Source organism: Patiria miniata, unplaced genomic scaffold (genome assembly GCF_015706575.1).
Source record: "Patiria miniata isolate m_02_andy unplaced genomic scaffold, ASM1570657v1 HiC_scaffold_16, whole genome shotgun sequence".
Taxonomy (NCBI): Eukaryota; Metazoa; Echinodermata; class Asteroidea; order Valvatida; family Asterinidae; genus Patiria; species Patiria miniata.
This window is the reverse complement of record NW_024037054.1, coordinates 7,307,485-7,320,399: the sequence shown is the minus strand read 5'-3', so window position 1 is coordinate 7,320,399 and position 12,915 is coordinate 7,307,485. Positions and strand designations below refer to the sequence as shown.

Sequence of the window (12,915 nt, the reverse complement as noted above, 5' to 3'; positions counted from 1 at the left end):
TAGAACTTATCGTAATGTTCGTATTGTTTTACATATTTATTGTTACAGATTAAACGAAGTCATCACCCGCCGTGTGAGTTTGTGACAAAATCTTATTGTAGCATAAGCCGCCGTCGTCAGTATCTTCTACAATTGTGTGTATGAAGTTTTATTGCTTAATCAAACTTCTGAAAACTGTTTTTTTTTAAATCGTTTATAAATTAACATTCAGACTAGGTCGATAGGTTATGCTGCGAAATCGCTTAATAAAGCAACAAGTTTTCTTGATAATAATGTCAGATCAATCGAATAATGATTAAAATGGATATGTTTTAGCACATCCTCAGGATTTTGTGACGTATGCATTTAGCAGCTATTGTTGAACGTGGGCCGCTTGTCCGCGAAACACTGCGCCCCTTGACGGTCACATTCACACATGAAGGCTCGACATTTGGCTTTAGTGATCAACGAAGAATACTCATCCTCTGCCTCTGTCAAAAAAGGGGGAAAGAGAAACGAAAATAAACATGATGATCTTCTTCTGACCACATATTCAGGGTAGACTCGATTGTCCAGAAAAAAAGCCCCCCTAGCCTCCCCGTAGAACCGCCACTGTTGTTAATGTGTGCAGTAAGTGACAAGTGCTGTCATCATTGGTCATGTGACGTCATCTGAAAGGTGCAATGTTTACAGTCGTATACCTAGAGAATCACAAGTGCGATTACGTTGCAACTTTTCTACGTAAATAGACGGGGGGTGTTAAAGACGAAAATTAACATGAAGATACAGTAACGTCATCGTGTGATTTTATATAGATTTTTGAAGTTTTGAATATTATCACCATATCTCACGAACACAACATCATTTCTTCAAAATTCTTTTCTTAATAGGCTTGTGAGCTCGTTGATATTTGCACAACAATGTTACAAAGTTGTGATATCAAGAATACGTCCTATACGATAGCACTGCTCGACTTTTTTTACCAGTCAACAATCAATCTTAGCACGAGTGATAGTCAGTTAGTGAAACATGTACACGGGCACCTAGGTTGGCTCTCTGGGAGCGACGAAATATTCTACGGGGGGATGACTTACTGCATTTGATTGAGCACTTTCCAGACGCGTCAGTGTTTTCCTCAAATTTGTACCAAACTGCATAGGTATCCCAGACCCTGCAGATGTCTTTCGTTACAGCTCTTTTGTAACAGTTATCGTGTTCTACACAGCATCTGACGAAGAAACACATTGCAACTTGAACTTCGAGACATCGTATACCCTAAATTTAGTCTATGGAATATGGAATACCATCCCCTTGCACTGCAAGGGTCTATTATTATGCGAGCAGATTTGGCGATTAATCATGCACAACAAGACTGCGTTTTGACCTTTGTGTCTTCAGTAATGTGGACAAGCGTTGCGATACACATACCTGTGATCTGTATACTCTAAATACATTGCGGAATCCTGAATCATATTGCGTGTCCGTAGCAGTGCTGACCTTGGTAAACTATCTTGCATATAAGACTGCTAACAGAGCCTATCATCAGGACAATTTACATTGTCCCCATGTATTGGCGCTTTGTCGTTTGCAATCGAAATAGCACTGAGGGCTTTCTTTATTAAACAAAAGTGTTCAATAATAGACCAGTTCGTTATATAATCCAAGTTATGCGCATACTTAATGTTTTTTCCTCACCCCTGCATTTACGCATGCACGCATATAAAGTTGAATTTATTAGCGAGCCGGTCTGTAATGGATAGTCTGATTTAAAACTGTGACTTGGAATCCGTTAAGTTTGTTGGGACGGAGAAATGTAATTGTTAGACTAATGTGGAAGTGATAATTTTTGGCGACTGACCTGTCAGTGTCATCCAGCGGTGTGCTTTGGCCTCCAAGACCGCAGTAACAGCCATAGCCGTTGTCCGCCGTCGCTTCGAAAATGCCCAGATCCCCCAAACACCAAACGAACCGGCCGAACTGGATCAAGTTGTAAGTGTATAACTCACCTTCAGTGGCGAAGACGCAGCCCACGCACAACAGAAGCGCAAGACATGTAAAAGCCTTCATTGCAACTGATCTGATGAAAAAGCCAAAATATCTAAATGATCGTTTGCTATAAAGCAGAGGTCGTGAGAAATACAAAAAAACCTTCGTACCTCCCCTTTTTGCATCACTTGGAAAACAAAAAAACCAAAAACAAACTAGAGGTTGTAGGAACAACCACACGGTGTTGGGCCATGGATTACCGCAAACCTTGCATGACGAAACCGGCTCTCTTAAGAAAGTGGCTAGTTTCACACTGTTGAAAGCCCCTGGGGAGCCCTTAAGTAAACCAAACTCCCCTCCCTGCTCCACAGTCCCGGCGAGATAATGACTTGTGGTTAAATGAAATATCACCTGTTAGCCACACTGATTTCTGGAACTATACTATCTGGTGAATTGCGGTTTTATGCTAGCATAACAGTAACAGATCGTTCTCAGCCATTTATTCACGATTTTTCACATTTCAACATATAAAACAAGTTAACATTTTAGGTACGTCATTATGATAATGCAATTTGTTGGCCGACAGATTAAATTTAGCAACCAAATATTATGCTTGAAATCTCTCAGGCAGAGTGACCTTCGCTCCTTTTAGGAACCAATTATAGAATAAGTGCTTATAAATATCTTAATCCCCTAGGGCAGGCTCCCCCAAATGATGTCTCCCTACCCAAGTTGCTTACATAGTTGTTCGGGTTGGTCTTACTCGGAGGAGTGTTCACGTCATGCCACACACATCAACTCAATACATGTATATGCATGTTTAAATCCATGTTTGATTTTTCAACATGCCGCCAGAGGGTGCTCTAACATTTGATGACGTCACTTTTTTTTTTACAGTACTGCCTATAGGCAGACACTCACATCGTTGAAAGCAAGTTCGCATCTTCTGCCAATTTCAAATAATAAGGCACTTCCGGTTTCGACCGGAAGGAAGGGTCAAGTGATTTTGCACTTAATACCAAAAATGAAGACCCTGCAATATTGTATCGATTGCCATAAAAAAAAAACACAATTAAATCTGTAGCAGTTGATTTTATATTGATTTTCAAAGATTAAATCTAGAAATCTTTGATTGCTTGTAATATGATACTTGATCACGTCATTGTGACGTTATTACCAGAAAGTTCCAGAGCTATTTCAACTGTGCTATATATAGCCAAATCTTGGTTATATCTATCACAGTTGATTTTTTTAGCAATTATTTAAGGTTTCAAGGTCTTTTTATTGTAACTTCGGATCCGATGACGTAATCAATTTTTCGCGCATAGGTCTTGTCTGCATTAAGGTCATCATGTACATTAATTTTGAAGCGATTACCGCAAACCTATCCACATAAATCAGGTGAAAATGCGTTTTTGACGTTTTTTAACCTGCCGCTAGAGGGCGCTCGAAAACTTCATGGCGTCACCGATCATATTTTTTGAAAGGTCAACCCACCCACAGACTAACATCGTTGAAAGCAAGTTCACATCTTTTTCCACTTTTAAATTATAAGGCACTTCCGGTTTCGACCGGAAGGAAGGGTCACGTGATTTGACGCGCACAAGATAAAATGAAGATCATATATTATCATGTCAATTCCCGAAAAATTCAAGTTCCGGTCTCTCACGGTTGATTTTATATTGAATTTCAGAGATTAAATTTATTAATTTTTGAAGTGACGTCACGTGACCCATGATGACGTCCTGATGACGTAATTGCAAAAAAGCACATCTTCAGTGGGTTGTGAATTCATGTATTGACAATTGAAGTGCATATATGTTTTCATTTTGAAAAACAGTTCTGGAGAAGAATTTGCTGAGAATTTGCTGAGGAGAACAAAAATAGTAAATTCTTACAATAACAATAGGTGTTGGGCTCAAGGCCCAACACCTAAAAAAGAAGAAAAAAGATTTCCCACTAAATGGAGCAATTTCTCGATAAACATGGCTCCAACATTTTCCATGGGGCTCTCAATATTAGTCAATGGAGTCTGAGATGATAGCATCTGGATTCTGGATACAACATTCGGGTCTGTATATAACGTCTCGATACAGGCATGCGCATGGCAAATCACATCACATCAATATACTTTTTTTTTCTCAATCAAAATTCAACCTCCTATTTAGATTGAGACTCGGATATAGGACACACAGACTCGTCCTTGGTATGTTTGGACTTCGACAAAGACATTAGGACTGGGACTCAACGAAGTTGATTTTAATTAATCAAGAAAACAGAAGGAAATATTGGTTCATACGGTTTAAATGGGATCCTTGCAAGCCACCTGCTGTAAAGCTATGAACTAGAACTCTGCCTGTGGCCTTCGGTTTGGGGCTTTGATAAAGCACCTTTATGGAATACAAACGTATTTATGCAAATGTATTATGTTATTATGTTATTATGCAAATTGCCTTAAGAAAAGATCAACGTCACAAGCTTGCCATAGGTTGCTGCACAAGCATGCGCCTATAGCCGGTGTCGGATATTGTATTTTAGCAAAGCAAAACAAGTTTGGCGAACGACGTGTCTGCAACAAAGGCACTAGGAGTGGGTAGCAGGGTTAAACATGTACATACATGGAGTTCAATGGCGGATGTTTAAGTACGGTGGTATACACAGAACCTGTGATACCTGCGTCCGTTCCATTCACTGCATGGACGCCATTTTGTAAAATAAAATACATTTTGATACATTGCAATGACGCTGTTAATTACTTTTTAGTTACAATGTGCTACAGCAGGGGCGGAGCCAGAAATCGGGTTAGGGCAGACGTTTTAGTCATTAATTGTGGCGTCTACATTTTTTGAAAGAGTGCACTAAACTTGTGAGTTTTGACTCCATGTGTGTGTACACTGAATGTCACATTCCCATGTCAATATCTCTAAATGTGTTGCAAAATAGTGCGAAAAGTGAGGATTTCCATTCAGCAGCTTATGGTAGCGGAAAGAATTCCATACAAGGCCGGCATTCAGACCTCCTGCACAAAGTCTATGGGCCATGAGAGAAAAGGTTATAGTATTATTAAAGAATTTTTGCACTCCTAAAATAGTGTGTCTTTACCAGATTTGTGGTGGCCTTGTATGGAATTCTTTCTATGGTAGCACTAATTACTGCATCAACAACACAATAATTGTTTATAAAGCTGTGGCTACCGTTGTGAGTTTTAATCTGGCATGGAAAAAGTATTGTGTTCTGTTGTTAAACTTGAAAAATACGGTTAAATAAATGAAGCATACTTTCCGAGAGAAAATAAAAGATCGTCTTTTGCCGTAAATGTTCTAGATTTGTCAATTCTTCTTACTTCGGACAGGTTTTAATTTGGCATCAATAAACTGTGTCAAAATAAACATGAACGTGTAGTTCCTAATCTCTGTGGCACATTTCCTCCATCAGTCATGCCACCAGACCACTGATGGGGTCAGTCTTTTCAAACAGTAGGACGTGTACCAGTCTAGTCTTAGGTTTCAAATCTAATCATTTTGCTTTTCAGGTGCAAACTTTTGAAGAAAAGTGTCATTTAATACATTAAATTGAGACCTCAAACTTGAATGGTGAAACACTGAGGACCTTGCATTTGCCTCGTAAAATGTTTGGAGAATTTTGTCAGCTATTAAGAGTGAGTCAAGCTGGGCTAACTTTAGTTTTTTATGTTTTCGGCACTCACGGCCATATGGGCCCAACAAGTGTCTCAACTGGACTGGAACACATGGTTTGGACGGTCCCAGACAATGTTGGGAGCATGCATGGTCAAGTTTGGGCGTAACATTAACGGCTATTTATACACATGCAATAATCTACGAACATGAAGACAAGATAATCGCTCGATCAATTCTTTATGCAATGAGGAGGAATCACATGAAAAGTTTAACTTTTTCACAGTCCCAAAGGTTTGTGCACAAATTGCCTGGTTTACTATTGACATACCAAAATATAACCGATTTCCCAAATTGTATGGAACATTTAGTCAAAAAAGGCTGCAACATTTTCTCTTGGGCTAACGATGTAAATTAATGGATTTTGAGATGATAACATCAGGATACCACATTCGGGTCTGTACATGAGTTCATAATACAAGCCAAATCACATGACATCTATTTATATTTTTCTCTCCATCAAAACTCAACCTCCTACTCAGACTGAGACTCAGATATAGGGCACACAGACTTGCACTTGGTATACTCAGACTTTGATTCAGACTTTATGACAGGGAAGTAACGAAATTGATCAAGAAAAACACAAAATATTGGTCCATAGGGTTTAAACAGGTCCTTGCAAGCCACTGCTGTATAGCTATGAACTAGAGCTCTGCCTGTTGCCTTGAATTTGAGGCTTTGATAACGCACCGTTATGAAATTCCAACGCACTTATTATGCAAATGACCATAAGAAAAGATCAACATCACAAGCTTGCCATAGGTTGCTGCACAAGCATAATGCGCCTAAAGCTGGTGTCGAGTGTTGAATTTTAGCAAAGCAAAAACAAGTTTGGCGAACGACGTGTCTGCTACAAAGAGGCTAGGAGTGTGTAGCAGGGTTATACATGTAAATACATGGAGTTCAATGGCGGATGTTTAAGTACGGTGTGTATACACAGTACCTGTGATACCTGCGGCCGTTCCATTCACTGCATGAAAGTCATTTTGTAAAATAAAATACATTTTGATACATTGCAATGACGTTGGTAATTACTTTTTAGTTACAATGTGCTACAGCCGGGGCGGAGCCAGAAATCGGATGGGGGAAGGCGTTTTAGTCATTAATTGTGGCTTCTGAATGCATGAAGGGGACGAGACACCGTTGTTTGAAAATCACTCCAAGTTTAGATTCGGATACTCAAAGGAAAAGGAAAGAATAAATCCTACAAATGATGGTAATTATTGTCTTGCAGATGGTAGTTAATTCCTTAAAAGAAATAAAATCATGAGTTTCTGATCTGTGTAGTACACGTGCTTTTAAAGGTGCATTGGCACACACAGCCGAGAAAAACACATTATATAGTGCAGTGAAAACAAGGTTATATAATGGGCTAATAATAGCGACTAATTAGTGTTCGACTGAAACGTCTACAAAAATTTGGTGTGCCTACACGAATGATCTCTCAGATTATGAAATAAAATTGCGAGTTTTTACTCCATGTGTGTACAATGAATGTCACATTCCTACGTCAACATAAAGAGCATTGCAAAATAGCGCAAAAAGTGAGGTTTTCCATTCAGCAGCTAATGTAACACTAATTACTGCATCAAGAACGCACAAATTGTTCATGAAGTTGTAGTTAACGTTGTGAATTTAATCTGGCATGAGAATATATTGTGTTTTGTTGTTAGTTTGAAAAATAAAAGGTTAATAAATGAAGCACACTTTCCGAGAAAAAAGGATCATCTGCTTTATGTGTTCTAGTTTTGTAGCATCTGCTTGCTTCAGCCATGTTTTAATACTGCATCAATCAACTGTGTCAAAAGAAACATGTAGTTCCTAATCTCTGTGGCATATTTTCTCCATCAGGCAGTTGGACATGTACCAGTCTAGTCTTAGGATTCAAATCTAATAATGTTGCTTTTCAGGTGCAAAATTTTGAAGAAAAGTTACATTTAAAAATTGAATTGAGACTTTAACTTGAATGATGAAGTACTGAGAACCTTGCATTTGCCTCGTGAAATGGTTGGAGAATTTTGTCAGCTATCATAGAGCGTCAAGCTGGCCTAACTACAGTTTTGCATGTTTCATCCTATCAAAAGTGTCTCAACTGAACTGAAACACACGGTTCGGACGATCCCAGCCAAAGCTGGGAGCATGGTCAATTAAGTTGGGGCGTAACACTAACAACTATGTTTAGTGTTAAGTTATACACATGCAATAATGTACGATCATGCAGAAAAGACGATCGCTCAAATTCGTTATGCAATGAGAGGAATCGTATAAAAGTTTCAACTGGTGCACAGTCCCATAGGTTTGTGCACAAATTGCCTGGTTTGTTATACACAGCCACGATGCAACGTGTAGGCCTATACTATATTTGTCATCATTCAAAATCTAAACGTGCGCAAACATGACTAAAAGTAAACGAAAATTGTGTAGCGAAAAAATTATATGTCAGCTTCTATACTCACTATAATTTGCTGAAAAACAGTCCTCCGAACTTCTGTCTTGCCGACCGAACTGCACCTTCAATATTGTAACTTTTAATTACAATTTTCAAGAGAGTTGTTAAGTCCACAAAAGTAATGCAAGTTATTTCCTGTTTCGCAATGCCTATATTTCGCAATGCATTATGGAAATAACCGTTTTTTCCCCCAAAAAAGTCGGTTTGGTGAAAGAGCGCCCTCTTTTTGTTACATTTATTTATTCTGACTCCAACGTCGTTTATATGGTCTCTAGCGGTACGATCATTTTTTTGAAAAGTTCAACCCACCCACATACTTACATCGTTAAAAGCAAGTTCATATCTTTTTCCACTTTCAAATTATTAGGCACTTCCGGTTTCGACCGGAAGGAAGGGTCACGTGATTTTACACGCACAAGATAAATTGAAGATAGTGTATTATCATGTAGATTCCCGCAAAATTCAAATTTCGGTCTCTCACGGTTGATTTTATATTGAATTTCAAAGATTAAATTTATTATTTTTGGAAGTGACGTCACGTGACCAATGATGACGTCATGATGACGTAATTGCAAAAAAGCACATCTTCAGTGGCTTGTGCATTCATCTATTGACAATTGAAGTTCATATATGTTTTCATTTTGACAAACAGTTCCGGAGAAGAATTTGCAAATTTTTACAAAGGAGAATAGTCAACAAACACAAAAATACACTAGAGTTTGAGGACAAACACACGGTGTTGGGTTAGAGGTTTTGCTTTTTCGCATTGTTGATTATTGTTGTTGATGGTTGATGTTGGTTGTTGATGTTGATTGTTGATTGTTGATTGTTGATTGTTGATGTTGATTGTTGTTTATAGTTGATGGTAGTTGATCATGTTGATGTCGATTGTTGATAATTGATTGTTGATATTGATTAACAATTATTGATGTAGATTGTTGATGATTGTTGATTTTGATTGTTGATGTTGATGATTTTGTTAATGATTGTTGATTGTGATTGTTGATGTTGGTTATTGATGTTGAATGTCAGATTGTTGATGTTAATTGTTGATGTTGATTGTTGATGTTGATGTTGATGTTGATTGTTGATGTTGATTGTTGATGTTGATTGTTGATGTAGATGTTGATGTTGATGTTTATTGTTGATGTTGATGTTGATTGTTGATGTTGATTGTTGATTTTTGATGTTGATTGTTGATGTTTGATTGTTGATGTTGATTGTTGATGTTGATTGTTGATGTTAATGTTGATTGTTGATGTTGCTGTTGATTGTTGATGTTGATTGTTGATGTTGATGTTGAGGGTTGAGGGTCGAAAAATAGCGCGTGGAGTAATTATACAAAGGATAGTTAAAAAGAGTCAGGTGAGGATCTGCACGCGCGTATGCTGCTGTACTGTAAACTTATCTAGTACAATTGTTACAAAAACCCATTAAATAGCTCATATCTCTAAAAATAAAGGTCGCATACCATTGGCGCCATACCCTCTTTACCCCAATGCGTATGTTTTTGGAAAAAAAGCGCCCAATTTAAAAAAGCGCCTAGTTTGGCGTTTTTGCCAGCCCAATTTTTGAGTATCACATGACGGGAAGTTCCCATTTACGCAATCGCAGCGCACTGTTTTTCGGGATTTTCCCTCTGTACGCAATTATCCCCATTTGCTGTACACACCACAATGTACGTGGCATTAAATGAGCGTTTCAATGCGTAGGCGTGTTCACTTTAAAACTTCAAGGGGGCTGCAGGGCAACTTCTAGTAAATTTATTGTAACGAAACCTTAGGAAGTTTTAGACCTATTATTGAAGTGCCATTTAAAGCACAAGACTGGATTATATCTCTGACGGTTGATTTTTTTAGCAATTCTCAAAGGAAAAGAGGTCTTTTCATTGTAACTTCCGGTCTGATGACGTAATCATTATTTTTTCGCGCACAGGTCTTGCCTGCATTATGGTTATTATGTATATTAATTTTGAAACGATTACCGCAAATTTCGCCACAGACATCAACTGAAAATGCGTTTTGGACATTTTTTAACCTGCCGCTAGAGGGCGCTCGAACACTTGATGGCGTCACCATTCATATTTTTGGAAAGATCAACCCACCCACAGGCTAACATCGTTGAAAGCAAGTTCATATCTTTTTCCACTTTTGAATTATTAGGCACTTCCGGTTTCGACCGGAAGGAAGGGTCATGTGATTGTACGCACACAAGATTAATTGAAGAGCATGTATTATCATGTCGATTCCCGCAAAATTCAAGTTCCGGTCTCTCACGGTTGATTTTATATTGAATTTCAAAGATTAAATTAATTATTTTTCGAAGTGACGTCACGTGACCCATGATGACGTCATAATGACGTAATTGCAAAAAAGCACATCTTCAGTGGGTTGTGCATTCATGTATTGACAATTAAAGTTCATACTACTTTTCATGTTGACAAACAGTTCCGGAAACGAATGTGTCTTGGAGAAATAAAAAAAAAAAAAAAAAAAAAATAGTAAATTCTTACAATAACAATAGGTGTTGGGCTCAGGCCCAACACCTAACTAGAGTTTGAGGACAAACACACGGTGTTGGGCTAGAGGTTTGGCTTTTTCGCATTGTTGACTGTTGATTGTTGTTTTTGATTATTAATGTTGATTGTTGATTGTTGATTGTTGGTTGTTTATGTTGATGTTGATTGTTGATAGTTGATGTTGATGTTGATTGTTGATTGAATTTGACGGTGGTTGTTTATGTTGATGTCGATTGTTGATTGTTGATAGTTGATAGTTGATTGGTGTTGTTGGATAACGATTATTGATGTTGATTGTCGATATTTGTTAATGTTGATGTCGATGTTGATTGTTGATGTTGATTTTGATTGTTGATGTTGATGTTGGTTGTTGGTTGTTGATTGTTGATTGTTGATGTTGACTGTTGATTGTTGATTGTCATGATTGTTGATGTAAATTGTTGATAGTTGATTGCTGATGTTGATTGTTGATTGTCGAAAGTTGATTGTCGAAAGTTGATTGTTGATGTTGATGGTTGATGTTCATGTTGATGTTAATTGTTGATTGCTGATGTTGATATCGATGTTGATTGTTGATTGATGATTGTTGATGTTGATTGTTGATGTTAATGTTGATTGTTGATTGTTGAAGTTGATGTTGAGGGTTGAGGTTCAATTGAGGGCTTAAAAATAGCGCTTGTAGTTATTATACAGAGGATAGTTTAAAAGAGTCAGGTGAGGATCTGCACGCGCACATGCTGCTGTACTGTAAATTGATCAGGTACAATTGTTACAAAAACCCATTAAATAGCTCATATTTCTAAAAGTAAAGGTTGCACACCATTAGCGCAATACAAAATATTGCTCGCGATACTCTCTTCACCCCAATGCGCATGTTTTTAGCGCCCAATTTAAAAAAAGCGCCCAATTGGGCGCTTTTGCCAGCCCAATTTTTGAGTATCATATGACGTCATCAGAATTCAAAAATGTGCTTCGTTAAGAACTTGTCATAATAAACGTGTACAAAACACTGGTAAACACTTAAAATAAATCGGTTCATCAAACAGCCGTTACATGTAGCTCAATAGTTAACATACAACAGTTGTAAAACCAGACACTCACGAAGCTAGCACGGGGATTTCCCTTTTGTACGTAATCTGCTGTAAACACAATGTACGTGGCATGAAATGAGCGTTTCAAGACATAGGCGTGTTCAACTCCAAATTTCAAGGGGGCTGCAGGGCATTATTTAGTCAATGTATTGAAAAGAATCTTTGGGAAGTTTTAGACCTATTATTAAAGCACAAAAATTGATTATATCTTTGACGGTTGATTTTTTAGCACTTTTCAAAGGAAAATAGTTTTTTTCTTTGTAACTTCCGGTCTGATGACGCAATCAATTTTTTTTCGCGCACGGGCCTTGTCTGCATAAAGGTCATCATGTATAATAATTTTAAAGCGATTATCGCAAAATTCGCCACAGACTTCAACGGAAAATGCGTTTTGGACATTTTTTAACCTGCCGCTAGAGGGCGCTCTAACTCTTCATGACGTCACCGATAAGTTTTTTGAAAAGATCAACCCACCCACAGACTTACATCGCTAAAGGCAAGTTCATATCTTTTTCCACTTTCAAATTATTAGGCACTTCCGGTTTCGACCGGAAGGAAGGGTCACGTTATTTTGCACGCACAAGATAAATTGAAGATCATGTATTATCATGTAGATTCCCGCAAAATTCAAGTTTCGGTCTCTGACGGTTGATTTTATATGGAATTTCAAAGATTGAATTTATTATTTTTCGAAGTGACGTCACGTGACCCATGATGACGTCATGATAACGTTATTGCAAAAAAGCACATCTTCAGTGTCTTGTGCATTTATCTATTGACAATTGAAGTTCATATACGTTTTCATTTTGACAAACAGTTCCGGAGAAGAATTTGCAATTTTTTGCAAAGGAGAATAGTCAACAAACACAAAAATACACTAGAGGTTGTAGGAACAACCACACGGTGTTGGGCCATGGATTACCGCAAACCTTACATGACGAAACCGGCTCTCTTAAGAAAGTGGCTAGTTTCACACTGTTGAAAGCCCCTGGGGAGCCCTTAAGTAAACCAAACTCCCCTCCCTGCTCCACAGTCCCAGTGAGATAATGACTTGTGGTTAAATGAAATATCACCTGTTAGCCACACTGATTTCTGGAACTATACTATCTGGTGAATTGCGGTTTTATGCTAGCATAACAGTAACAGATCGTTCTCAGCCATTTATTCACGATTTTTCACATTTCAACATATAAAACA

The 12,915-nt window shown here is 38.0% G+C and overlaps 1 protein-coding gene across 2 annotated transcripts; it reads right to left on the bottom strand.

Moving 5' to 3' along the window:
* LOC119722837 (phospholipase A2 AP-PLA2-I-like) lies at positions 1 to 2,464 on the bottom strand. Of its 2 annotated transcripts, none has more exons than XM_038193200.1 (4): positions 2,226 to 2,464; positions 1,838 to 2,056; positions 1,074 to 1,207; positions 1 to 470 (listed from the first exon to the last, which is right to left on the bottom strand). In XM_038193200.1, exons 1-4 carry the CDS (start codon positions 2,237 to 2,239, stop codon positions 346 to 348), a joined length of 492 nt encoding a protein of 163 aa, XP_038049128.1. In that variant the 5' UTR covers positions 2,240 to 2,464; the 3' UTR covers positions 1 to 345. The 2 variants fall into 2 exon arrangements, with proteins under 2 accessions (XP_038049128.1, XP_038049129.1); XM_038193201.1 differs by having other exon boundaries at positions 2,233 to 2,463.
* Between the last annotated feature and the right edge of the window lie 10,451 nt (positions 2,465 to 12,915).